General features: G+C 44.6%; 1 protein-coding gene across 13 annotated transcripts; it reads right to left on the reverse strand.

Annotated features, from left to right (window-relative positions):
- Window positions 1–63: 63 nt before the first annotated feature.
- On the reverse strand, window positions 64–26,716 carry Cap1 (cyclase associated actin cytoskeleton regulatory protein 1). Of its 13 annotated transcripts, none has more exon segments than NM_001430086.1 (14): window positions 64–1,169; window positions 1,972–2,115; window positions 2,450–2,532; window positions 2,644–2,767; window positions 2,939–3,123; window positions 5,042–5,219; window positions 5,646–5,751; window positions 8,096–8,181; window positions 8,264–8,407; window positions 10,044–10,121; window positions 11,768–11,868; window positions 12,741–12,862; window positions 18,687–18,853; window positions 26,126–26,167. In NM_001430086.1, coding segments are annotated over 12 exon segments (1,425 nt in total). In that variant the 5' UTR covers window positions 12,853–12,862; window positions 18,687–18,853; window positions 26,126–26,167; the 3' UTR covers window positions 64–1,085.
- Window positions 26,717–27,212: the final 496 nt, after the last annotated feature.

Below are 27,212 nucleotides of genomic sequence, written 5' to 3' on the forward strand. Positions count from 1 at the left end.
TCCTCGGTGTCATTTTCAGTATTTTTACATCTCAGTACAGAAAACATCAGGAGAATAACTAAACAAGTTTGGTATTAACTTTATTCTATTTTCTGTATAACTTTAAGTACATAAAGGTTTATTTCCACAGGCCTCAGGTAATGGGCAGAAGTCACAGGACAATCTCTCTTCCTCTTTTCCCACAAAAAAAAAAAAAAAGGTTGCATATTTTGGTCAGTGTGTCCTAGAGAGAATTCTGGGTTTGCGATACCAATGCTGTGCAAGACTCTGGTGTAAACCAAGCCCCAAACAGCTGCAGTGGAGGTCTTAGCCCTATCCAGGTCCCTACGAGGAGGCCTCAGCTGCTGAGCGTGACAAGCAGGAGGAGTGGACACGGTGACAGTCATCTGGCAGGAAGGAGGACCGCCAGACTCCTTGGAATGCTGTGTTTTTCTTCCCCCCTTTTTTCTAAGTTGTTCCCCCATGGGAATCGGGGCGGGGGAGGGGGTTAAGACTTTTTGGGAACTGCTACTGTCCTGCAGCTGCAAGAGGAATGCCTGCTGTGTGTGGTAGATGCCGACCCAGGATGGAATGCAGAATGAAGGATGCTTCTAGGAAACAAGTCTGCTTGGAATGCTGGGTGGCAATGCTTAGCTTTTGGTCAAGAGCAACCCTGGCCTCACTTGTCAACGCTGAAAACTAGGTTGGCTAGAACCTCATGGAATCACTGGCTCCCGCTACCTCCATGCTCACTGTTAGAACAGCATGCATTCCAGGGTGTCTTGAACCCTCAAGGACTGTTTGTTGGTAGAATGACCCCAGAGCTGAAAGCTTCAGTGTCCCAGTCTGGGCCGGAAGCTCCATAAGCTCGGACTGCGGTGCAGCCGCGCTGATGTGGAGAAGCTGCACCTTCCGGTGAAAATCCACTGACCTGCTGTCCCGCCCGTCTCAGCCTGAGGTATATTCAGTGAAGGCAGGTAGCTGGGCTTCTCAGAGCAGAGAAGCAGTTTAAGAGCAGAAAGGTAGAGGAAATCTAGAAAAGAACCGTCTCCATACAGATGTATCCCATGGTGTGAAGGGAGAGGGCACAGGACCCATGCATTCACTTATCCAGCGATTTCTGTCACTGTGGTGACCAACTTCTGTCCGTTCCACAAGGTCTTGAACTGCTCAGGGACTGGGAACTCGTTCTGCAAAATAGAAGTAACAGGTTGATGGGGCTGGAGAGGACTCGGTGGTTAAGAGCACTACCCATGGAGTGGCTTAGCACCCTTTGTAATTCCAGTTCCAGGTGACCCAGTGCTCTCCTCTGACCTTAGGCAGGTGCACACATGGAGTGAGACAAACACCCTCCCCAGCCATGCTGTTCTGCATCTGCACCGTTGACTGTTTAGTGCTCTGTGGTCCTGGACACTTAGCTCTACACAACAGCCTGGGTTTTTTTTGGTGGGGGCGGGCAGTACTCTTACTCTTAGTGAACTAGAATGGCAGGGTCACTCTGGAACCCCCTTTATAGGACTGTCTGGCTTCTGTGTACACTGATGTTGGGATTTACCTGCAGACATAGGATATCCATCAATGAGTTTTCTCTAATTCAGTAAGTATTTGGTCCTGTCTCAGTTGTCTGAGACAGAGTAGGAAGATTTTGAGTTTGAGGCCAAACTGAGTTGTGTGCTAAGACCCTACAGGGAATTCAGGTGTATGCAACAGTCCCAGCGTATTCCTTGTTTTTAATGTCCTATTCCTCAGAGATGCAGTTCAGTGGGAAGAATGTTTGCCCAGCATGCACAAGCTGGTTCAATCTCATATAGCCCTGTGCTATACGACTGTATCTCAGCACTTAGGAGGTGGAGGCAGTAGGATCACCAATGAGCTCCAGACCAGCCAGAATACAAGAGACACTGTGGAAGGAAGGATGGAAAGGAAAGGAAAGGAAAGGAAAGGAAAGGAAAGGAAAGGAAAGGAAAGGAAAGGAAAGGAAAGGAAACTTACAAAATCACCGCCTTCTGTAGGAATGAGGACGTTCATCTCAGAAGATTTGGCACTGACTATCTCGCAGTCCAGGGAGTTCTTACTCAGGTAAGCGTGGCAGCCATCTGTTTTGTTAATGGAAATGGTTGGCACTTTTCCCATCACCTGCAAGGGGAAAAAACCAAGACAACTGAGTCCCAGCTCATATGAGCGACTCAGCTGCACAGGGTACTCACTGTTTTAATGAGTACACTACTTCACAAAAGCCCCCAGTGCACACCAGACATTAGAGACTGGGGGTGGTCCAGGGCCACCAGGAAAGAGCTGGGCCAGGTCCTGGAAAGAGCTCCCTTAAAGAGCCAAGTTCTGCCACATCCAAAGTAGCTCAGCTTACAGACTTTGGAGAATCAGATTCCTGCCCAAGGAACATCTGTGAGTCTGCTGTGTCTCTCAATTAATTCTTCAGGGACCAAAAGGAGAAGCCAAGACATCAGGTTACCTGAACTTTGACATCCCTACTATTGATTATCTCCACAATGCCCACCACGTCATCAAACACCAGGCCAAGCTTCTTACAGTTATCTAGAAGAAAGGAAGCAGATGAACAGTGGCATGAAAAGGACTGTAATCCAGGACTGGACAAAGAAAGACGCAGAAAGTGGCTCTAGCCCTAGGGCAGCAAGGGGGACTCACCTACTGTAATGGAATTGATTTTGCCCTTGATTTGCAATGTCGTGTTGACACACTTGTAGATGTAAGCCACCTGCTTCAGCTCAGTGTCATCGATCACCAGGTTGGAAACATTCTCCTGGTTTTCCTGATGAAGACACATCCCAGGATTCTTAGCACGAAGCACACATCAGCAAAAACAATGCCTCATCCCAAACCTTTGTTCTCCCACCAAAGCCAGAACCCCGCACTCTTCAGCTAAACTCTGCTTAAAGACTTCTTCCTAGTCCCTTCCCGGAGTCCAGGCTCCGTAACTCACCACTCTCCATTTCTTGCCTTCCAGTTCCAGCAGAGCTGGCTCCTTCTTTGTGGCTGGTTTGGGGGAGGGGCTAGTTTGGGGTTTAGGTGCAGAGAATGGTTTGGGGCCACTCCGAACTGGACCACTCTGAGCTTTCAGGGCAGGGTTCTTGTGAGTCTTCATGTCATCAGATACATGTTTCAGGGCTGTAAGAACACACCACAGCTGCCTCGTCCCTGCTCTTCATGACAGAGCTTTGGGCTGAGGCAATAAACAAGGTCTGCTATTACTAGTCCTTAGCAGAAACTTAAAACTCAAGCTCTTGAGAGGCCATCTTGCAAATCAGCTTTGGAGAACTGCTTTTATGGTTTCTCTTGTCCTCTAAGTTATATGGTTTTATTTAAAAAAAAAAAAAAAAGTGTGTGTTGAAGGTAAAGAAGGAGCAAGGATAATGTGTGAGGCACTAAAACAGATCTAGAAAGGTATGCACTACAAACACGGAATGCATGTAATAATAAAAAGGGGAAAGTATGTCATGGTGAAGAAAATCAGTGAAAAAACTAACCCTCCTCATCAATGCTGGCATTTGAAACTGCCTACCTTTCTCTTAGTGTGTGTTACACACAGAAATGTGTTCCACTGTGGTTTTTCATACATGTATGGAATGTGTTTTTCTCATATTCACCCCCATTACCTTCCTTGCTCCCCCTTCACTCCTGCTGGTTCCTTCCTCTCCCCACAAGTTCCCTTCTACTTCCTGTCTCTGTGAGACACAGTGAGTTTCATCAGGCATACTTTTAGGAGCATGGGTAAGAGGTTATTTACTGGATTTCTTCTGTCGTCTAGTCTCTACTCATGCTGTGTTCTTTGGTTACAGCCATACTGAGTGTTAGCAAATCTGATCTAGTTAATTCATACTCAATTAAAAAAAGCTCTCTCGTTTTTCTAACTTTTTTTTTTGGAAAAGATTACATAGTAAACAGGCTGGCCCAAAGTATACTGACTGCATAAAGCAAGAATGAGTGCCAGTTTTTGTTCTACCACTGCTTCTGGCTGTAATGTATTTGATTTTGGAGGTAAAGCTGTTTTATGAGGGGGGACAGTGAGATCCTCCTTATTCCATGGGGCTGGAGATCCATAGTGCTCTAAGAGGTAGTAATGATACCTGCTACTGCCTTAACCATTACATGGTTCCTTTGTTGGAAAATGTGTTTCTCATGGCTGTACAGTATTCTATCAAGAGGACACACCACAGTTAACAGCCATTTCCCTTAACGCCTCATATTTCCCTAATTATACTACTACTGGCTACTATAAATAACAGTGTACATAAAAATATTTTTCTATTTTTTATATGTACATTCTTAGTCAATAAGTCAAGTAAGAATTCCACTGGCTAGGTATAGAAGTGTCTACTTTCTCTGTAACGGTAGGTCCCTATTTGGCAAGCTTCCCATGTGACAAGTACACATCTTGAGAAGTTAGCATCCCAACACGATGACTACAGAGACCATGGAACCGTGCCACAGGCTCTGGGAAAACTGCCAACACCAAGAGCTGGCCAACGAGGTGCCCTGTACATGCTACTTAGTGACTTCACTGTCATTACCCTGTTCAATGTCTACTTCTTAAAATTATGTACTTGGTTATGAACTTACTGCAGGGAGGGAGGGCAGTCGGGACAACTCGCAGGAGTTGGATCCCTCCTTCCTCCAAGTGGATCTCAGGAGTCAAATTCAAATCATCAATCAGGCTTGGGGTGTGCACCCGAGTCTGTCAGCTGCTCTTTTACTGAAAGTTATTATTGTGGACAGGAGGAATCATGCTAGTGTGCATACAGTAGAGTCAATTTTTCGTCATTTTTGTGGCTTCTAGGGGCTGAATTCAGAGACTACCAGGCTTGGCCTACAAACATCTTTTTACCTTCTGAGCCATCTTACTGGTCCATTGGTCACCAAACTTAAATTCAAGTTTGATGTCCTTTTGAGTAACCTGAAGGCAAGTGACCCCCCCAAATGAATGTTCCCAACACACAAGCCAGGATTCTGGTTTGGACTAGTATTTGGTTGATGAAGTCTAATGTGAGCCATTTGCTTTAACAACTGCCCATGCCAAAATACTCACCATGTGTGATGCTTTCCCCCTGATTAATCTGTGCAAACAGTGCTGAGCGTGAAGCAGAGTCGTCAGAGCCAGAACTGGTAGGAACTGGGGGAGGAGGAGGGCCTGGTGGGGGAGGAGGTGGGCCTGATCCCACAGAGGGTCCAGATGGCAATCCACTCAGTTCTTTTGCCACAGGCCCCTGAACAGAAATGCAAGAATATAGTCATACACACCTTATTCTTGGTATTTTTCTTTATTTGCTATGGGCTGTGTATTTATTATAGCATCTAACTTGTTAATTTATAATAGGGGTCTGTCTTTGTATTTTTAAATTTAACTTACTCTTTTATTTTAATGTCTAGGAGTGTTTTGCCTACATGCATGTCTGTGTTCCACATGTGCTCCTGGTAGTTGAGGACAGAAGAGGGTGTTGGAATTATAGACAATTGTGAGCTGCCCTGTGGGCAGAATTGAAACCAGGTCTGCGAACTGCTGATCAGCCAGAGCTCTTAACTGCCGGACCATCTCCACAGCATCCCTTTTCTGGCCTTGGTGACTTAAGTGTGAGAAGCCAGTAGATCCTATCCTGGGGAGAGGAAGAGGGAAAGAAGGAAGACTCACTAACCGTCTTGCTCCAGGCCAGGCCAGTGGTATGGAACTCCTTGATGTAAGCCTGCAGTTCTGTCCATATACTCAAGTAAGCTCTAACCCAGTCCACATGCTTTTTATCCCTGTGAAAATTTAAAAAGAAGTTTAGAGTATGGTAGCAGCTCCAGAACCCCGCCTGCCCACTGGCTCGCATCCTCCTACTGTGGCATTTCTTAGGCTCTGCTCAGTGGCAGCTTCCCTACCATCAATAATATCCTTTTAATTAGTTAATGTGTATGGGCATCCTGCCTACAAGTATACCTATATGCCACATGTTTGCCTGATGTCCAAGGAGGCCAGGATAGGGTGTTGGATCCTGACTGGAGTTATAGATGTTTGTGGGTGTTAGGAATCAAAGCAGGGTCCTCCCCAGGAGCAGCCATCTCTCTAGCCTCTCATCAGTGATGTTTTTAAAAGAAAAAAGCAAACTGGCCATAATGGTGCACACCTTTTTTCCAGATAGAGGAGGTGGATCTCTGAGTTTAAAGCCTGGTCTACAGAGTAAGTTCCAGGACAACCAGGGCTCAAACAAGCAAACAAGCAAACAAGCAAACAAACAAACAAAAAATAAACAACAAAAAAAAAGAACCAAAACCGAACCTTACCTCTTACCCTAATTAGACCAAACTCTAGCAGAACAGGGACACTGGGTTACATGTTCATCTTTGACAACAGTGTTTATCAATGTTTTTGTTAGGACCAATTTTTCCCCCCAAAATATACCACAGGCAGAACCTAATAGCAAAGTTGTTAAAAACACATTTCTGTAGGAAGCCACAGCACAGCCAAGATTAGTGAAGCATTGCCATGGGACTAAGGGATCCATGAGTGCAGTGCACATGTCAAAATATGCTCCCAACTACAGTGCTTCTTTCAGAGGAAACAATCAGCTGGGCAGAGGTGGTGCAAGCCTTTAATCACAGCACTCATGAGACTCTTTGAGTTCAAAGCCAGCCTGGTCTACAGATCGAGTTCCAGGACAGCCAAGGCTACACACAGAGAAAAACCTGTCTCAAAAAATAAAAATAAACAAACAAAACCAAAAAGAAAGAAAACGGGGTGTGTGTGTGTGTGTGTGTGTGTGTGTGTGTGTGTGCGCGCGCGCGTGCGCGCAACAATCAGCATTTATTATAAAAGACACACTGCATTGTGTCTAGAACAATCCTTCTCTTTCTAAACGTTAGCTGGAAGGTTCTGTGATTACTTAGCCCAACACCTAGTTTCTTCAGCGATAGAATTATAGAATGATACGGGAGGGCTGGAGAGATGATGGCTCAGTGGTTAAGAGCACTTCCAGAGGTCCTGAGTTCAAATCCCAGCAACCACATGGTGGTTCACAACCATCTGTAATGAGACCTGATGCCCTCTTCTGGTGTGTCTGAAGATAGCTACACTGTACTTGTACATAATAAATAAGTCTTTTATAAAAAAATGATAGGGTAAGTTCCAAACAGGGTATATGTAATTCCAGGCATCTAGAAGGAATTTTAAAAGTATGTGGAGTTGTGGGACACATTTCACACAAATGAAGGCTTTTTTCTTACACACATTCAACAAGTGTCTGCTGACTGATGATGTCTGGATAGTTATAGAGCTAAGAAACTGCAGTCACTCCAGTTCAAAATTAGCAATGGAGAAGTCACTTAGGACTAGCAGGTTATGCGGTTAGTGAGAACACAATGACTCCTTTCTTCATACTGGTGTTGGCTAGGCAGCCTCACTGTCAGTTTACTTGAATACATGAATATACAAGGTAATTTTCTAGTTAAGTTCAACTGACCCCTTTGTCATAGCACCACTGAGACAGCAACAGAAGAAAAAAATCTGATACAAACAAGCAACGTAACGATCTGGAGAGATGGCTAAGTAGTTTAGAGCAGTGGCTGCTCTTACATGGACCCAGCATCAACTCCTAGCACCCACATGATGTCTCATAAGATCTGTAATTCCAGTTCCACAGGATCCAAAGCTCTCTTCTGGCTTCTGAAGACACCAGACACGCACAGGATACATAGATTTACACAGATGTGAAAAACCCATACACATAAATAAATAAATAAATAAATAAATAAATAAATAAATAAATAAATAAATAAACAAACCAACCAACCAACCAACCAACCAACCAACCAACCAACCAACCAACCAGTAATTTGAAAATAGTAACTTAAAGGGCACTAATCCATGTTACCTCCAGTATAACCCCTTAAACCTGGAGGGTAAGGACTAGGAAACTAAAGAGCGCCTGACATTCAGAGTGAAAAAAAAAAAAAAACGCAAACAGAAATATTTCCTGCTTGCAAATGCAGTTTCTCTCAGCTGGGATCTACCAAGCTTCCAAGGAACAGCCTTGAAGTGAGAAGACCAATACACAGCTCACTCCAGAAGGTAACAGCTGCATTCGCCCTGCCCCCTGGCTAGACTCACACATCTCTGTACTCCTTGAGGACTCGGTTTGTGTAAAACATGGCGGCATCATTCATCTCTTTCACAAAGGGGCCGGGTTTCGCAGCCTGTGGAGGAAGAAGCAGCCAGTGACAGAGAGCCTCTGCAGCCATTTCTCCTTCCCTGCTTACACCTGCCCTTCCCTCTTACCAGAGCCACCCAGCCCAGGGCCTGGATGCTTTCACTGACAGCTGATAGATGATTGAAAAACTTGCTGCCTCGGTTCTTCTCCCGGAAGGTTATAACTTCCTGGATCTGCTCCGAGATAGGGGCCAACAAATCCGAGAGTTTATTCTAGGAGATGGGAAACAACTGTGGTAAGTATTTCTAAAAAACCGACACATGAGAATCAACTCTTGACTCTGAAGGCAAACTCTTCAGTTTTTAGACTATACTCTACATAGCCTAGAATCCAGAATACTCCCGCCACTAAGGTAAACTTTGTATCAACCCCACCTTGGCTCAGATGGCTGAGATACTGCTCACATCAGGTTCCTCTGCACAAAGTTTCAAGTCCTCAGGAGAGACTTAGTGCTTGGACCTACATTCTATACCAGAAGAGCACCTCCCTCCATTCAGGTCATTTGTCTCTTTTCTGACCCCCTAAGAGAAGACATGGCTTATTTTGTGTTCCCTGCGTTCTCTTTTCCACTTATCTAAACACTTCATGAGCTTTCGGCTTTTAGCCTCATGTGGCAGCCTTTTTACCCCAGCTGCCATAAGCTTCTGTATCGTATGTCAACACAACCAATCTGATACCTTACCATACAACTCTGCGAACTATCCCAGATCCGTGTGTGTCCTGCCTCTCCTTCCCCTTGCCTCTCTGTAAAACAGGGTCTCGTGCATTCCAGGCCGCCCTTCACTCCTCCTGATTTCTGTCTCCACGTCCCAAATGCTAGAATTAAAGGTATACTACCAAACCTGCTGCTGCTGCTTCTGTTAATTTTTCAAAGGCCAGGGCTTTGTCTGAGTTCTCCTTTGTCCTCAACGCACCCTGAGCTACACAGCAGATGCTGAGTAGAGAGCTGGTGATTCAAATGCCACCGTGATGCTACCATTCAAAGCCACTTAGTGAAATGGATGAGCCCTGCGTTCCCATTTTTTGATCCTCCCTTCAAAAACCTGGTTTTTGTGTCAGTTCTCAGGTCCTGTGTGCACACAGTCTACCAAGAAGTGTGAAAACTTCTCTAAAGTACTAATCAGTGAATATTTGTTCCCCAAAAAAAACTCATTTCCATACATAGGTGGAAGATAAGATTGGCCTGCAGTCTGTGGTTTTGCTAACCTTGGTCTAAACATGGCAATGTCTCAGCTGCTTTATTCATCTGGGAAAGTATGAACTTGGAGAAAAGACTGAGGTAAAACACTCTCGTCACTCAAGACAGATATTTAAATTATCTGCACTGTTTTCATAGACTTAGGCATGACAAGATCAACGGTTTTATTTATTTCAGCCTTAGCAGGAAAACTTGTTTTAGCATCCTCTGTGACCAGGAAAGCCTAAGACAAGTTAATAATCTTTCCTTCTGAGAAAGCTCTCGATTCTCTAACTTAATTTTCCATATCAGGTAGCAGAAAATGCTGAAGTAAGAGTCGAGTTAAAGGGAGGGTAAAGGATGAAGGGAGACCCAGTTTCAAAGGCTTAGGATCCCCACCACAGCCTTGCCGCCCGTCAAACACCAGAGCTGCCTCCATTTCCTGACAAAAGTAGCAACGTCCCAGGGGCAACTAAAGTAATGGACAAAATGACAGAAAACAAAAAGTCACTGGGGACCAGTAACTACCCACGGCACAGTCCCAAGGGGCACCTGAAGTTGCTTTTACGTCTGTACATTACTGTGTATTACCGTAGCATGTTGTGACAGCCTCTTGGAAATTTCTGTTTGCCATGAGCATCAGACCAAACTAAACTACCTAATAAACTTACACCGGCTGGCTGCTGGCACTGAGAAGCTGTAACCAGGAGAGCTCGCTCCAACTTCAGGCCTGTGTGGACCATCTCCGCCTGCAGGAAAAAACAATCTGCTGTTCATGACACTCGACATGTAAGTATAACATCCACATCCATAGACCCTGGATACCAAACCCGCCATCCACACATCTGCTTCATGTATTCCAGAGTTCAAGGACTGGTACCAGAATCACATTCACTTCTGTTCCTGTTGGAACTGTCAATGACAAATAGCCAGGACTGGAAATGAGGATAACCCGTCTGAGGTGAAGGCAAGTTAGTAAGCTCATGTGAAGTACTCTGGGATCTATCTGTTTGGGTTCTTTGTCCATTCATCTGTTCGTTTGTTTGTTTGTTTGTTTGTTTGTTTTCTGAGATGCTAGGGATAGAATCCAAGGCTCAGTAAATGGTATAAAAATATTCTACCTCTGAGGTAATAATATATCCCAGCCCCAAGAAAACTTGCTTAAATTTACTTTTATTTTTATTCATGTGTCTCTGTGCAGTTCCCAACACAGGCCAGAAGAGGGTGTGAGACCCGTGAAGTGGAGCTGGGAATTGCTGTGAAGCGCCTGAAGTGGGTGCTGGGAAGAGAGTTCAAGCCATCTGCAAGGGCATCTCTCTAGCTCCTTTTTTTTTTGATGTTTTGAGACAGGAACTTAAAAGTGTGACATCCTCCTGCTGTAGTCTCCCAGGACTAGGCAGACAGTCAGGAACTACCACACTGCAACTAGATTTGTACTTTCAGAGATAAAAGTGACATAAGTTTTTAAAAAAAAATGCTTTCAAGGGGCTGGAGAGAGCTCAATAGTTAAGAGCACCAGCTGTTCTTCCAAGGGACCCAGAGTTAGTTCCCAGCACCCATCATGGCTTACCCACATCATCTGTAACTCTGCTTCTAGGGGGTTCAGTGCCCTCGTCTGGCCTCTCTGGGCACAATGCACACAACTGGTATATGGACATGCGTGCAGGGAAAACACCCGGACACATAGGATTTTTTTTAAAGGTTGCTTAAGTTCTTTCTCAAATGCTACACAATTGTCTGAAGTAAAACCACCATTCCCCCACCAGTGGAAAGTCCCAGCACTGCTCCACAGAGCTCACTCCTCTCAAACCCTGCCAACAGCTAGTGTATAAGGGACGCAGGGCCAGTTAGAGAGATCCTAAATACGGTTACTGTTTAGAAATGATCATTCAGTGCACCAGCAAAAAGGTGCCAGGCCTCAGAAGAGTGGCAGAGTGTCTGAGTGTGGGATGCAGGTGGTGGTGACCGTGTAGGAGGCAGAGCATGATGGGAAGTGGGAGGACAGGCATCTGTCATTGCCTACTTCACAGAGGGCTAAATGAGAAAGTAATCCATGTTAGCACAGCTAATAACTACATGCATGGTTTGACAGATGCTAAGTCATCAAAGTGACTCTTTCTCCACTCGGTTACACAACGTTAGAATAAGACCGCAAGGGCCTTCTCCACCACAAAGATGAGCACAGCTGTATTTCATGACCAAACAAGCCGTGTCATAAAAGAAACACATAGAGTATGTAGTAAAACAGGAGGCCTAGAAAAATGGACCCCATTTCTGTTCTGGACCAACAAAGGTAGAAGAAAAGGAGTCAGGAGGCTCCCAGGGGCCCCTACACTGAGGGTGAAGAAAGCATCCAGTCATTAAATAGGAAGGAAAAGAAGGCCCACATCCTTACGTGTTTCTGCACATCTCCCCCAATCTCCTTACTCATCTTCAAGTACTCCGCCACGGGATTGGCAAGCAGCGAGTCAAATGCTTGCACATATGGAACTGCTCCTGGGAAAGGCAAACACAAACAATAGGAAGACCTAGTCATGCACCAGAAGGACTAAAAAAATAGACATGAGTGATGTGTACTGGCACTTATGTGGTCAACAGAGGACAACTTCAGATATCGGTCCTTCCTGCCTTCTACTTGACAGAGCATCCCTTCTTGTTCACTACTGCACGCACCTGGCTAACTGGCCTACAAGCTTCCAGGATGTCCTTTCCTCCCAACTTGACACAGGAGCACTGGGATTGTAGACACATACTACTGTGTTCAGCGTTAAGAGGGTTCTGTGGATCTGAACTCAGGTCTTCAAGCATGTACGGCAAGCACTTAACCCCAGTGAGCCACATCCCCAGACAGATGTTCCTTGCAAGTGGAGAGCCAATGAGACACAATGCACAGAAAACTAGAGCAGGAGTCAGGCAACAGAGCTCTCTCTCTAACCCCATCACTAACTGAATCTGTGACATCCTTACTGTCTGGGCTTAATGTTACTTATCTATAAATTGAAATAAACATGGAGATTCTCTAAGATCCCTTTCATCTCTTAACAGCCTGTGTCTGGCTAGTGTAAAGGCAAAATGGATAACTGGCCAAATCACTTAGAAAGAAGAAACTAGTATCACTTGTCATTTGACAGAATGACTAGAATCATTCTGCTAAAGAAAGGACAGGAAACATCACACAAGCAGGAAGTTCTTGCGTTAAAATTACTTAACCACAGGGAGGTCTGTACCAAGTCACTTCCTTCCGTATCTGTTCACAGGAGATGAACTACCTACATTTAGTCTGGGAGGTAAGTTCCAAAGAAGAAGGTTCACCAGGACAGAAAAATTAGGCCAGGCTCACACAGAGCACCCAAGTGGGTCTGGCTTACCTTTTGAAGGACTGTCTCCATATCCACAGTGCATGTCAGAAGTATGTGACACCGCCTCCAGGCGGCCCACTGCCCTCTCCAATCTTTCTACAAGATTTTGCATGTCAGCCATAATGTTCCACCTGCTGAAACAGATCAAGTGTCTGATGTTATTTTAATATTATACCCACATGAGGTGGGGAGGATACCAATTTTGTGGAACAGGATAATTTAGTAATAAAATACAGGGGGAAAGTCATCTAGAACATTTGCAAAACCATGCAGACTTCATTAAGTAAGAAAACTACTCAGGAAAAAGTGTTCACTGATGCAAATCTTATTCAAATGCTTGAGGACTTAGTATATACTAACAGGTATTTATGTAGGAGTTTAGAATTTACAAAGTAGGCCACACATGCTTTCTCAGGTTAAACCGCCCTACAACTATTTGGGATAATTAACTATACTCCTTTTGGGGGATGAGAGGTTTAGCCCAGGTCTTCATCAATATTAGATAAGCGCTCTACCACTGAGTCACACCCTCAATCAATAACCATACACTTAAAGATAGATATTTAATTTTTAGCAATATTTAATGACTTGCCTCTAGTAACACACTAATCACCACAGAAGCCAACATTCAAACCTCCGAGCTATATGTTCAATGTGGTTTCCACCCCACCCCCAACTTCCTGTCTGCAGTGGGACATCACATACCAGGAAAAATGCCATCCTCACTAACTTCTTACTGAAGGTGGGGAGAGGGTGTTTAACTTATATACTAATAGACATCAAACAGACAGGGAAAAAGCTAAAGGTGACAGAAGCTGCAGACAGAGTGGCATAGAGTTTCAGAGATGGGCTGAATACATCAGCTGGGAGATCAGATAAGGGTATCATGAAGCTGCCATCTGACCCAAGCTCAAAAGAGAACGGGTGGGGTCTGGATATGCAGCCAAGGAGACCACAGACTGAAAGCTTGCCATACACTTTTCAGAGAACCTTTCCTGAACCAGCGTCACTCACTGTCTTAAGACGCTGGAGAGTAAGCCCCAAGAGGGGAGAAAAGGCTGCTTATCTCAGTTGCCCCTTTACTTCACTCGTCCTTCTAGACCACTGACTACCAGGCTGCTTAGGCTCAAGGCCAAAGGTGTGCAGTGTTTATTTAGGACTCATAACATTATAAAACCACACTATACACATATACACATTATAAAACCACATTATACACATCATACACATCATACACATTATACACATTATAAAACCACATTATATACATTATACACATTATACACATCATACACATCATACACATTATACACATTATAAAACCACAGGAGAACAAGCGTTCTGACCGTTGCCTGGTCTACACATCCAAGTGGGAAACATTACCTGTCTGCACCTGGACAAGGTAACTGTGATTGTAGAACTTCAGTTAAAGCCTTGACTTATATTCTGTTCATCAAAGCATTAGGTAATTCAAGTAACTGAAGATGAGTAGACTCAGTGACTCCACGACAATCAGAATCTTCCCCAAAATGATAGCTACCATGCCAGAGTATCTCACTCTTCCACATTAGCCTCCCCGCGCAGGAGATAAGCAGCTCACCGACAATACAATCTCTGTTCATTCTTCTCTATGTGCGGGTCCTATCTCTCTGATCCAGTTCCTTGTTACCAAATGTTATTTACGAGTGCCGGGAGCGGGGAAAATAGTAAAAATAATCATGAGAAACCAACTTTTCTGTTTCCTGAACTGAAGCAGCAGCAGGAACCTCTGGGTCTCACAGGGAACAGACCTGGACCTGGGGCAGCAGAACCACCAAGCAACTTCATACTGCTCCTTTGATCCACTCTGGGTACTGCCCAGGGCAGACTCACATGTAACCCACACTATAAATCTAGGGGAATAAACTAAATCCCAAAGCTGCCATCCATGCAAAGCACTCAGTTCTGCTATACAACATGCTCTGTCACACATAAGGTGGGCAGTGAGGCCAGTGCTAACACAGAAAATACAGTAATGGAAAATGCAATACAAACTGTAGATCGGTACATGCTACCATAGCCGTGAAAACTAATGTCATTTTATCTTAAGATTTATCTTTATTTTACATGAGTGGGTTTTTGCTTACAAGTATGTCTGTCCATTTTATATATACGAATGGCCCACAGAAGCCAGAAGAGGGGATCAGATTTCCTGGAACTGAAGCTACAGACATCTGTGAGCTGCCGTATGGGTGGTTAAATTGAACCCAGGTCTTCAGGTAGTGCAGCCAATGCTCTTAACCACTAAGAGCAGAGCTGGGGAGGAAGAGGCATTGCATTTCAGTCTAAGGTGCCTTTGGGACAGCCAGGTTTAGATGTCTAAATGGACGCTGGATCTGATTCTGAATCCCAGGAGAATGGCCTGACTTGAATATGCTGCTCAGGTCTCCATCTCTCCAGCCCTGACATCTAATTTACAAGGTTTAATAATAATAATAGTATTAGGGGCTGAAAACATGGATCAATGGTTTAAAAAAAAAAGTGTGTACTCCTCTCAGAGGACCCGAGTTCTGTTCCTAGCACCCACTTCAGCGAATTCACAACCACCTAGAATTCCAACTTCAGGGGATATAATGACTCTGGCCTCTGGGAACACTTATATTTACATGTAGATACACAAATATACATAATTTTAAAAAATAAATCTTCCTCTAACTTCCAAGTTGCGCAAGATGATGAACTCCAAATCTTCCTGTTTCTACCTCCCACATGCTAAAAATACAGGTATGAACCACCTTTCCTGGTTATAAAACTACCATTTATAGCTAATCTCCTCCTACCACTAGCCAAATAGAGAGCAGTAACCAGGGCTTTGGGGTTGCTTTGTTTTGTGGGAATAGAGTGTGACTTGATAGGTTGTGAGAAAGAATGCCCAAAAGCAAAGGGACCAAAAAGACAAACCAAATGACCTGCCTCTTTCCTCCCAGGTGCTCAGATTACAAGTGTGAGCCACCACTTCCAGCAAGACACACCTCTTCCTACCCTACACACTCTCTCAGACGGATCAGGTCCACCTCTCCCAGCCCTCAACTGCCGTTACTATAGAAACACATCCAACCTGCTTGCAAGCACCTATCTATTAAAGACCTCAGAGCAGCATATTCAAGTCAAGCCATTCTTCTGTGATTCAGAATCTTAGATCCAGCTTCCATGTAAACCTGGCTGTCCCAAACATACCTCAAACTGAAATGCAATTCCTCACCTTCCCCAGTATGGCTATCCCAAGCCCTCTCCACACTGTCTCAGTGATCCGGCACTGCTGGCAGTCACAAAATTGCCCAAAATAATAACCTGGAAACTGTTAGCCATAATACAGTGAACCAGAGTGGTCTTTCTGTTGTGTTGTTTGTTTTGTAGAAACAGGACAGGAAGGGCTCAAAACTCCTGCTTCTCCTGCCTACACCTCCCAAATGCTACATGAAACACTATCTTAAACACATCTACAGGGCTGGGGATTTAGCTCAGTGGTAGAGCACTTACCTAGGAAGCGCAAAGCCCTGGGTTCGGTCCCCAGCTCAAAAAAAAAAAAACACATCTACAGGCTTCACTCTGCACACCTCAAGAATAGATGTCCCTCGCCTTCATCATGACCTTAACAAAAAAAAAAAAAAAAAAAAAAAACCTATAGGGGGGGGGGGGGGGGGGAGAAAATCACTTAGACTTTGCCTTGGTTACTGCCGTAAGTTCCTAGCTAGTCTCCCCTAAATTCAGCAATATATCCTTTCTTCAGCCACGTCAAATGCAAATATAATTAGGATGTTTTGGTTTTTTTTTTAAATCTTGTGTAGATGTGTGTGGATATGGGGGGTAGAGGGAAGGCGCCGAGAACAACTTTTCATGTTTTCATGTGTTGATTCTCCCCTTCTGCCTTGTTTTGGGGCAGGGTCTCTCAGTGTTTCTTGAGGTAGCACTGTGTATGTGATCTTTGGTTGATTCTGTCTCTGCCTCCCATCTTGCTAGAAGAATGTGTGGATTATACACGCCCCAACATCCACCTGGGTTATTTTTCCAACATGGGTTCCAGAATCAAACTCAAATCAATAGATTTGCACAGCATGAGCTTCCCCTTACTGTGCTATTGCCCTGGCCCACAACAGTACCATGTTTTGATTTAATACCGTTCGGTATTCCCCAAAGCATTCAGGATAAAGTCCAAATTGCCTTTCCATGATCTGGCCCTGTGTTATCACTTACAGTCACTTGGTCTGACCTCCTACTCCACCTATCTTAACCACGTCAGCAACCAACTTACTTGCACTTCCATAAAAAGCCATGTCTTCTTTCACTCACTAAACTAATCACCCTGCGTGGTTACACTTTGCCCCAGCTCAGGAACTCTTACTGTCCTTGGAGTCTCAGGTAAGAGACTGCCTACCTCAAAAGCACCTCCATTCATGTACTTTCATGATACTGCGCACTGATCTCTACCACACACAGAGGCTCAAAATCACTAATAACCAACAAACAGGGCTGGGTGAGCTAGCTCATCATACAAGGGTACCTGCTAAGCATAGTTAGAGCCCAGGAACCCTCCTGCAAGGGGAAAAACTCCTGCAAGTTGTCCTTTCACCTCCATGCTTCTGCACAGATGTACAGTGACACAGACAGATGGATGAACAGATGGATAAACATATACAATAGATCAGCAGATCAGTAGAGAGATGAGATGGATGGATGGATGGATGGATGGATGGATGGATGGATGGATGGATAAATGTAAAAGAACCAACAGGCAATTTGCCACCCTAGGGCAGGGATCATGCCTTGTCCTTGTAAGTCCAACATTAGAAAATTAACAGGGGTAAAACTACAGTAGGTTACAGTGGACCTTTGGACAGACGAACAAATATGAGTGGGACCCTAATCCACCAACATCTATAACGGACCTGGCCTCTCTCCTTTCTGTCAACTCTGTGGGAAAAATTTCTTCTTCCTTCTCAAAATTTTCTGCTTGTTTTTATAAAATCTTACAAATAATGTTCACCTAAAAGTAAATGCTGCCTTCTTAGGCACAAATTACTGTGTAGTATCTTGAAACTAAGTAACACAGGAAAATAGTTTTGCTTATTTGAATATATCATTTTAGGGCAGGCAAGATGGCACAGAAGGTAAAAGTACACGCTACCAAGCCTGACAACCTGAGTTCAATACCCAGGACCCACAAGGCAGGAAGAGAACCAATTCCAGCAACCCATCCTTGTCTAGAAATACTATACAGAAACACTATAAACACTATAAAGAAAACACTATAAAGTCTTTGATCTCAGCACTTGGAAAGCAGAGGCAGAGGAAGGTAGATCTCTGAGTTCAAGGTCAACCTGGTCTACAGAGTGAGTTCTCAAAGAGCCAGGGCTACACAGAGAAACCCTGTCTCAATAAATAAATAAATAAATAAATAAATAAATAAATAAATAAATAAATAAATAAATAGTGAGAGAGAGAGAGAGAGAGAGAGAGTGAGTGTGTGTGTGTGTGTGTGTGTGTGTGTGTGTGTGTGTGTGTTGTGTAGGGGGAATAAACTGAGCCATTTCTCCAAGTCCACTTACAAGCCCCCACACACACAAATACATAAATTTTTTTGTGTGTTGGATCTATGTGAGTTTGAAGTAGCCTGGTCTACATAGTGAGTTCCAGGCCAGCAAGAGCTACAGAGTAAGGCCTTTTCTCAAAAATAATAAAATTTTAAAAAATAGACTATGTTTTAAAAAAAAAAAGTCAAGAATGCATACAGTGTGGAAATAAGGCTGGCTAAGCAGGCAAGCTGGGTCAGATATCCTAGAAAATGCAGCCAGTGTCACGCTGGTTTGCTATAATGATGGGAATGAGCGATGGGATCAGATCAAAGGAAGCAAAGCATTAACAAACAGAACAGGATTTGAGTGAAAGGGAAATATCAGGGTCTGTATGGCTGCTCACCTATCTAGCTGCTCCAAAATGCTCAGGGAAAGACGAAGGCTACTGAAGACTCTGGGGGTTGGTGGAGCAGGGACTTACTGAACAGCACTGGTTGGCACAGAATTAATTCACTGTGTACACCTGCTGGCCTCAAGTTTATGGAGATCTGCTTGCTTCTGCCTGGAGTGCTGGGATTAAAGACAGGCTATCTATCATGCCCAACTCAACAAAATGACATTTCAAATAAAAGACAAAAAACCTACAATAATTGGCACCTGAAAACCATCAATGAGCCTACAATCAATCCCCTTTTAAGCAACTGAGGACCTGGCACCTGAATTAAGTGCCGGGATTATTCTTTAAAGATGAAATAGTTTCCCTGCCCAAAAGGGGAGGGGCAGAGCTACCTTCCATAGAACCAGCTTCTCAGGATTAAAAGTAACTGGAGAAATCACCTTACAAAAACTCCATTCGGTGCCACAGTGGTCCCTTCAACATTCTTAGCAATTAGCTGGGCAGCCTGTGATCAAGCACCTTCAGGGACAGAGAATCCTAGACTTCTGAGACAGCCCACTCTACTCAGACAGCTCAAAGTATTCCTTATATGGAGGCAAACTTGCCTCCCTGCAACTTCCACCCACTGCTCTCAGCTCTGCCCTTGGAGGGCACACACGAGTGTGAACCAGACAGAACAAGGGCAACTGTGTGGTCCTGACTGAAAGCACTACAGCATTCAGAAGGGAGAGGAGGGCAAGTCTAGAGTTACAAGTATGGGGCCCTTACGAGAATGACGTTAGGGCAGTAGCAGGTTATAGTTACAGAAGAAAAAAAAAAAAGGATGTCTGCTTCAGATGTACAGAGTCTGAAGAGAAAATGAAGATTCTAAATAAAAATGTCCAATAGGTATTTAGACAGAGAGCCTGGGAAAGGATCAAGACTGGAGATAATGTTTATAAGTCACTGGCAAGAAAAGCTTCATGACATCACCATGCAGGGTAGAAGGAAACTATGAGCCTGATTCCCCAGCAATTTCTTTTGCAGTCTGAAACCAAGAAAAACTAGAAGTGGCTTGCCAAAACTGCTCCGTGTGCATCATTCTGTATTTTGTGGTACTAGAGACAGAGCCCAGAGCCTGGCCTCGTACGCACTACACTGAGCCACTGAGCTACGTAGGCAACTAGGAACCTCTGGATCTCTTCATCCCAACAACTTCTTACTATTCATTAACTCATGCACAAGGCCACGGGCTGGGTCACCACAGCAGCTCTGCTCACAACTCAAGAGGCCATTAAACCAATAGTGAGAAATGGTTTCTACTTTATCCCATGGGAGGTCTAAGTCATCAGTTCATATAAAACGGAAATGAAAACAATTGTCCAAGTCAGCCTATATTCTTAATAAGCCAACTGCCCTTAAAATTCTTCTCTTGTCCTGGCAGTGGTGGTGCACACCTTTAATTCCAGCACTCGGGAGGCAGAGGCAGGTAAGTCTCTGAGTTCAAGACCAGCATGGCCTACAGAATGAAATCTAGGACAGCCAGGGCTACGCAAAGAAACCCTGTCCCAAAAACAAAAACAAAACAAAACCTAAACAAAAAAATGAGAGAGAACGAAGAAAGAAAAAAAAATGCTTTCTTGGTCTTGTCTTTTAAGCCTGTTGAGATTTCATCCTAAGAAAGTAAACTGTTACAATGTACTGAAAGGGATAACACCAAGATGTTCAGTGCAATGTTACCTATCTACCCATCTACAGTCAATGTACCTGGGGCTCCTGGTTTTGGGGAACAGCTAAATGGTCTAAGGAGGGAAAAATTTTTGAAAATAAGATTTACAATAGCTAGTACATTACCGAGTTTTCAGCAAATTACCCTTTTTTGCTTAACATTGACATAGAAGTATAGTGTTTAAGAAATAAAGAAAGTCTTTAATCCAGTACCCAGGAAGCAGAGGCCGCTGGTCTACATACTGAGATCCTATTTCAAAAAAAGACTGGGGAATGAGGGAGACCACTAGCTCCTGGGTTGTCTCTTTCGAGCCAGCACAGCGCTATAATGCATTAGTTAGTTCTATCCCTAATGATACATAGAAATTCTTAGTGCTAGGTTCTGGACATGCTAATAGGAAAGGCCTACATGCAGACTGATGTTCTGGTTGGTTTTTTTATCAACCGGACACAAGCTAGAGCTATCAGAGAGAAAGGAGACCCTAAACGGAGAAAAATGCCTCCGTAAGATCCAGCTGTAAGGCATCTTAATTAGTGATCAATGGGGGAAGCCCAGGCCATTTGTGACAGTGCCATCCCTGGGCAGGTAGTCCTGGGTTGGATAAGAAGGGGACTGCACAAGGCGTGGGAAGCCAGCCAGTAAACAGCACTCCTCCTTATTTCTGTCTAAGCTCCTGCCCTGTTCCTGTCCTGACCTCCTTCAATGATGAACAGTGTTGTGGAAGTGTAAGCCAAATAAACCCTTTCCTCCCCAACCTGCTTTTTGGTCACGGTGTTTGTTGCAACAACAGAAATTCTAAGACAGCTGACTTAACCCAGAAACCAAAGAATCAACTCTGTAAAGATGTCATCTAAATCTAACCCGGATCAGGAGCCACTCTTCTTCCCTAAGATTTTGGTTTCACCGATGAAACCAATGACATTTAGTGCCCAAGTCACTGCCACCTGAGGATTAGATTAAAAGAGAAAAGAAAAGCCTATCTTCTACGGAGGGAAGGAATCCAAGTCAATATCAGGGCTGGTCTCCTATTCCCTCCTGCTGCGGTCCTCTATCTGAGACTCCAGGCGTGGCGTGTGAGGTGAAAGGAGTAATATGGCCTAAGCTGAAGTCAGACTTGGGAACTAGCTGTTTCAATGGTTTGGGGCTAACAGATAACTGTGTGGCTATGAATCCTCTCTCCCTTAGACTGAAAAGAGTACAATGAACATTCAGCAGGCCCTTCTTACTTCACTGTGTCTATATTGAGTAGCGAACAACTGCACTGCTGATTTCAGCCTGGGTGGGTGCTTTAATAGAACAGCCTTTCCAACTCACAAACATAAAGATATTTCCAAAGATGATATCCATCCTTAGCCATGATTCAGCTACAGCTATAGATATGAAAAGATCTGTGATTCTAAGTCTATAATTAATTTAAATATAGAAGTTGTAATGGCCTCTGGAGGAAGAAAAGAGCTAAAAACACTCCCCCACCCCCAAAAAAAACCTCAAACAAAAATAGCAAGGCTGTTTATTCCTTCCATTAAACATTTCAGCCATTTTCCAGCCAAATGGAAAAGTTTGGCACATGTCTGGTAATAGAAGGCAGACAAAGCTGCACTGTAGCAGAGGAATATTTTTAGAGCTTTGACTTTTTTTTAGTTGGGTTTACATAACGGTATATCAAGAAGAAAGTTTTATGGTGAAAAAGTTATGTTAATTTAAAGGAAGAAACTACAAGACTATCAACTCTGCGATCCCCATCCGCTAAACCCAAGCGAGCTAACTGCTAGCAATCCGAACATGACCAAAGCGGAGTCTACGTATCCATACCATCAGGGAGAGGCAACTCTGCTAGCCTTCCAGGTAACCAACACAAACCTGCAGCCAATCACCGGCCTTTCTCTATTAAAGGACTGCAAGCCAGGCCGCCGGAGCCCCGACTCAGTGGTTATGGGCAGCTGCTTTCAGAAAAGACCCTGAGGTTCCCAGTTCCATACCAGGCAGTTACAGCCATTTGTAACTCCAGTTTCTTCTTCTGGCCTCCATGATAACCAACATGAACATGGTGTACATACATACACTTGGGACACAAATACACATAAAATAAAAAATGAGTGTTAAAAAAACTAAGTAAGTGAAACAGGGGTCTTAGGAGGGTGGTGAGGACTTCCTTGAAAGCACAATAACTTCCCAGTATCTTAATGAAAACAAATGATTTATCCATCAAGAGTATGATGCTTATAATGTGCCATACGCTGTGCTGAATCCAGCTCAGAGTCTCCGCGGAGGCATTAGCTGAGGAAATAAGACCCTGTAGGAACACAGCTATGTTTTCTATTACTCTTGTTTATTGTGTGTGGATGCCTACATGCTACAGGGCGTGGGCAGAGGTCAGAGGACAACTTGCAGGAGTCAGATCTCTCCTTCCACCATGTGAGTCCCAAGGAGAGAACTCAAGGGCTGTGTTTAGCAGCAGGGGTCTTTATATTATAAGCCATTGCCCCAGCCCACCTACGAAGTTTTCTTAAGCAGTTCTCCACCAGGAAAAATTCTTTCCTCCAGGAAACATTTAACAATATCTCAAGACGTTTTTGGCTATCACAACTGAGGAAGTGATACCAGCATCCAATGGATAGAGGCCAGGGATGCCGCCAAGCATCTTACAGGACAGCCCCGAATGTCAACTGTGCCAAAGTTGGGGGGGAAAAAGCTGGTCTAATATAAGAAGCATAAGGGGAGAACAAATGACTCACATAAAATGCTAATCTAAATTAGAAAGTCAAGTCTGAAAATTAATTTAGACAAGTGTCTGAGTGGGGCTGTGCCACAGCTCATTGGTAGACAGGCAAGCACAAAGCCCTGGGTTGAATAGCGAACACTTCTAGAACAAAATAAAATACAATACAACGAAGCACAACACATCAAAGTCTAATTGTAGAGGGCTGGTAAGCTGGAAAAGAAATTTAGACTTGGTTCTTTGGGACTATGAAGTCCGTGAGAATAATGGACAAAAGGTGCAAAAAAATTTTTCAAGAACTTTAAAAGATTCACTATGGTACAGAAGCTGGAGTGTTAGGTTCAGAAGACAGGTTAATGACAGATAAACTGATGATGGTATTTAAAGAAATAATCACAACCCTTGGTAAGACACAATGTATGGTCCTCGGGTTTCAAATCTCAGCGTTAAATTTCAAGCCAAAGGGTTTTACTTCCAATAAGGCTTTGTATTTGCTTTTTTTAAGCAAAATGAACCTTGTACTTATAGTTTCACAGAAAACCAAAATGAAGAAGTCGTTCTTTTAAACCAGTCTCCAGTTTAAAAAAAAAAAAAAAAAAAAAAAAAACAACAAAAACTCATGCACTATCATGAACGTGGTTGAAAAAAATCCCCCCTCAGGATGGAAACATTGCACCAACAATGCCTCCTCAGAGCCAGCTGCACTCGAGAAGTCTCCTGTCCCTACCTACCACTTGGTCTGCAGACTTAAGTTATACTTTAACATGCTTTCAATGCCACCAATTTTATTAAACTTCTCTGCACCATTAATATGCTCAGTTGACCTACGGAGTATTTCTGCAAGGTAGGAAGTACCCACAGAGAGCTTTACATGCTGGGCTACAGCAACTCGATTGGTAAACCAACAACTACAAGATAAAATCCAGACACATTCAGATGAAGACATCCAAAGCCCCTGACAGCCTGCCAGACACCCCACCCCACTCCCAGTTTCTACCAAACTCCAGGCCTGAGTATTCCTCTGAGCAGTACAGGTCACACCCTCTTCTCCACACCTTTACAATCTGCCCTGGCTAGACCAGCACGTTCACATCTGTGCTTAGGGGTACTGATACCCAGAAGGCTCCAGACTTTGTTTTTCTTTGTCACTTCATGGTTTTACTTCTCTTTCCAAAGAGCCTTTTATATTCCTTATCTAAATGGTACCATCAGTATCTGAGGCCAGAAGAGCAGCAATTTCTAGACTACAACTATTTCTTTACTCCTGAAAATAACAACCTCCAGTTCCTTGGATTCCAGCCTTCGTATTTGCCCCAGGCTTCAGCTCGTGACTCTCCTGCCTCAAACCCCAGGTGCTGACATTACAGACACACACGACCACATATGGCCAAGACTCCAGTTTAATACTGCTCTAACACGACCCCTCTCGGTCATTTCCACTGCCCCTCTCTAGCTCAAGCCATGACACAGCAACAGCTTTCAACTATTGACCTACTCCAGTAGCTGGTCCCTTCCCATTCTGCCAAGTGGGAAAACCCTTCAAAGTATCCACATAGCTTCCAGGCTAAAATCCAAATTCATTAGCATGCTTCCAAGGGCCTCCCTATTTGACTCCACAACCTCTCATTTTCTCCACTTCTCCAAGTAATACCGAAACCGCAACAAAACTGACTAGTCACTGTCTTTCACGTGCCTAGGTCTCTATGCCTTTCCATCTACAGTACTCTGCCTAGAAATTCGTTTCTCAGGCTTATTATATGCCTAAGGAAATCTTGAAACACTCAAGTCCCTCATTTCTGCCTACAAGTGTGGCTCTGATATTTCTCCTGTTCTCAGTGCCTCTGTGCTCGCACAGTGCACACACTCAGCCACCGTTGATTTGTTGGCTCCTCCCATACTGCACATCCCACAAGAGAACAAGTGTATTCCTAAGCCACAAGGGCTAAGTGCCTAATCTCATGCTTTTTCACACATACTGAGGTCCAATAAATGCTTGGCAAATGATGAAATGTGCTGTCCTAACCCTGGATTTTCACTTCGAGGGAAAGCAAGACAAAGAGCTTCACCGGACAGTTCTGATACTAACCTCTATCTAATGTATTCTCACCCCCCCACGCCCCTGATCTTTCAAAAAGGTTCCTGACTCCCTTGCTGCATCCTTCCTCAGCATCCTCACCACCTTTAAAACTATTTAACTGTCTTCCACTGTTAACTTAATAGGGTCAAGGACTAGACTTTTCAAAACTGTATTCAATGAAATCTTCCATATTGCCAACACAGAATAAACACAGCAATCCTATGGCCACAGGCACTTGGCAACTGTGCCAGACCCAACCTGAATCATCTGACTTCAGACCCAGAAGTGGCCAGCACCTCCCATAAAGTTAGCTTGGATTTCTAGTTAACAGTGGCAGTCTAAGTGTAAGGGGAGCTCGCCGATTGCAAACGCAGGGCTTACTAGCCTACCTTAAATTTAACAGGCATTCCAAATTTTTAACTTTTTTTTTTAATTCTACAAACCAGATAGCCTTTAACCTGCAGCTGCCCAGATCGAAAGTTAGAGAGGTTCCAAGGAAATGACTGTGGAAAGGATCTGGGTCTGGAAACCTCTCTCTAAAACCAGATCTTTTCTTCTCCGAGATCAAGTTACCCATCCAAGCAATGGGAACAAGACCTGGTCAGAAGGAAATTCTAAGGTCTCACAGGTTCCATTCAGTTAGTTAGGATACCTTTAGGAATCAGGCCTCCGCGGAGGCTGATAGGCAGAGCTGCGAAATGAAGGGGAAAGTGGCTTCCTCAGGACTTCCCGGCTCAATGTGGTACCCCAGCCTCACCTCAAGAGACCGCACCCAGGAGCCCCGGATGGCCGAAGGGCTCCAACCCCGACCCTTTCAGCAGGACTCCCCAATTGCGCGTAAGCTAACAAGGCCGTTAGGAACGGCCAGGACCCGGTGGGCCCCAAAGACCACCCCAATCCTTAACCAACCACCAACCCTCACCTTAAGAGTTCCGCCTCACCTCCGGACTGCGATCAGCCGCTCTCCACTTCCGGCAAGAACCGCCCAGCGGTCTTAGCGCGACCCACTTCCGGGCCCTCACTGGGCGCGGCACCCCCACCGGAAATGAGCCACCGGCTGTAACGCTAGCCCGAGAGAGAGGAAGAAGTTTGGCCGCTCGGCTCGTGACTCCGCCCTCATTCCCCGCCACCGGAGAGAGAATCTGGCCTAGGAGCGCTTGAAAAAGGGTTCCGCCCCCAAGGAAGCGGGGAGGGAGGAAGATGCGGGGGGAAAGGGCGTGTCCACAGTTGGGCACGCCCCGGAACCCAGACCAATAAGAAACTGGAGTTCCTAGCCAAGTCTTACCTCCGCAAAAGAGGACTGATGAGTGGCTACTTCTCCTGTCAGTTTGTGCTCAGTGACTGAGGTCGGTCCGTTTTTGGTTTTTTGTTTGGTTTTTTTTTAGTCTCAGTCCGGAAGAGATTCAGGGAACAACAGTGAGGCTAGAAGGCTCTGAGACCCAGTGTCTGATGGTGGCGGGGGACCGGTGCCAAACTTCGTCTCTCGCTAGGCGTGCAAGCCTTGGTTTCCCTGTCTGTGGTTACAGAAAAGCAATGGACTCGGTCGCGGGGGCTAATAGAGTAGGCCGGGCTTTGAGCATCTGGGCATGCTCGCCCTCGCTCGATTCCGTGGCTAGGGCTGGGAAGGTGGAGAAAATCTTCCACTCGCGCCCTACTTCCTGTTTGCTCTATGCGTTTTGTGACCATAGATGGTCAGATCCGTGGCCGCGGCAAAGCTTCCGCCTCAGGCTTCGGTGTTCTTCCTCCCATCCAGCAGGGTGTGGTCCCTGAGAACGAAGTGAGCAAAATTAAAGGAGATTCTGTCCCATTCCTCAAAAATCTTGCTATTGAGGCTTCCTCGCCCCAGGCTATGTATGCCCAGCTGGCTGCTAATGAGCCGGTGTGCGATTCAGAACTGTAACCGCAGCCTGCAGGGCAGTCTTCGCCTCCCTGCTTCTTAGACGGGGGACCGCGTCTTTGTTTCCTCTGGACTTAACACTTACCAACCGGTCATTATCCTCCCACAGAGATTTATTTCTAGAAAAAAAA

Source organism: Rattus norvegicus, chromosome 5 (assembly GCF_021556685.1).
Source record: "Rattus norvegicus strain SHRSP/BbbUtx chromosome 5, alternate assembly SHRSP_T2T, whole genome shotgun sequence".
NCBI classification, from domain to species: Eukaryota; Metazoa; Chordata; class Mammalia; order Rodentia; family Muridae; genus Rattus; species Rattus norvegicus.

What these genes read in the sequence shown, in the direction of transcription:
- Cap1 (XM_087550911.1), bottom strand. Translation starts at nt 12,852, where the DNA reads ATGGCTGACATGCAAAATCTTGTAGAAAGATTGGAGAGGGCAGTGGGC. An exon ending in GCCTGGCCTGGAGCAAGACG is followed by an intron (nt 5,220 to 5,645) that starts GTTAGTGAGTCT and finishes ATTTCTGTTCAG; the next exon opens with GGGCCTGTGGCAAAAGAACT. An exon ending in GTAGGGATGTCAAAGTTCAG is followed by an intron (nt 2,116 to 2,449) that starts GTAACCTGATGT and finishes TTCCCCTTGCAG; the next exon opens with GTGATGGGAAAAGTGCCAAC.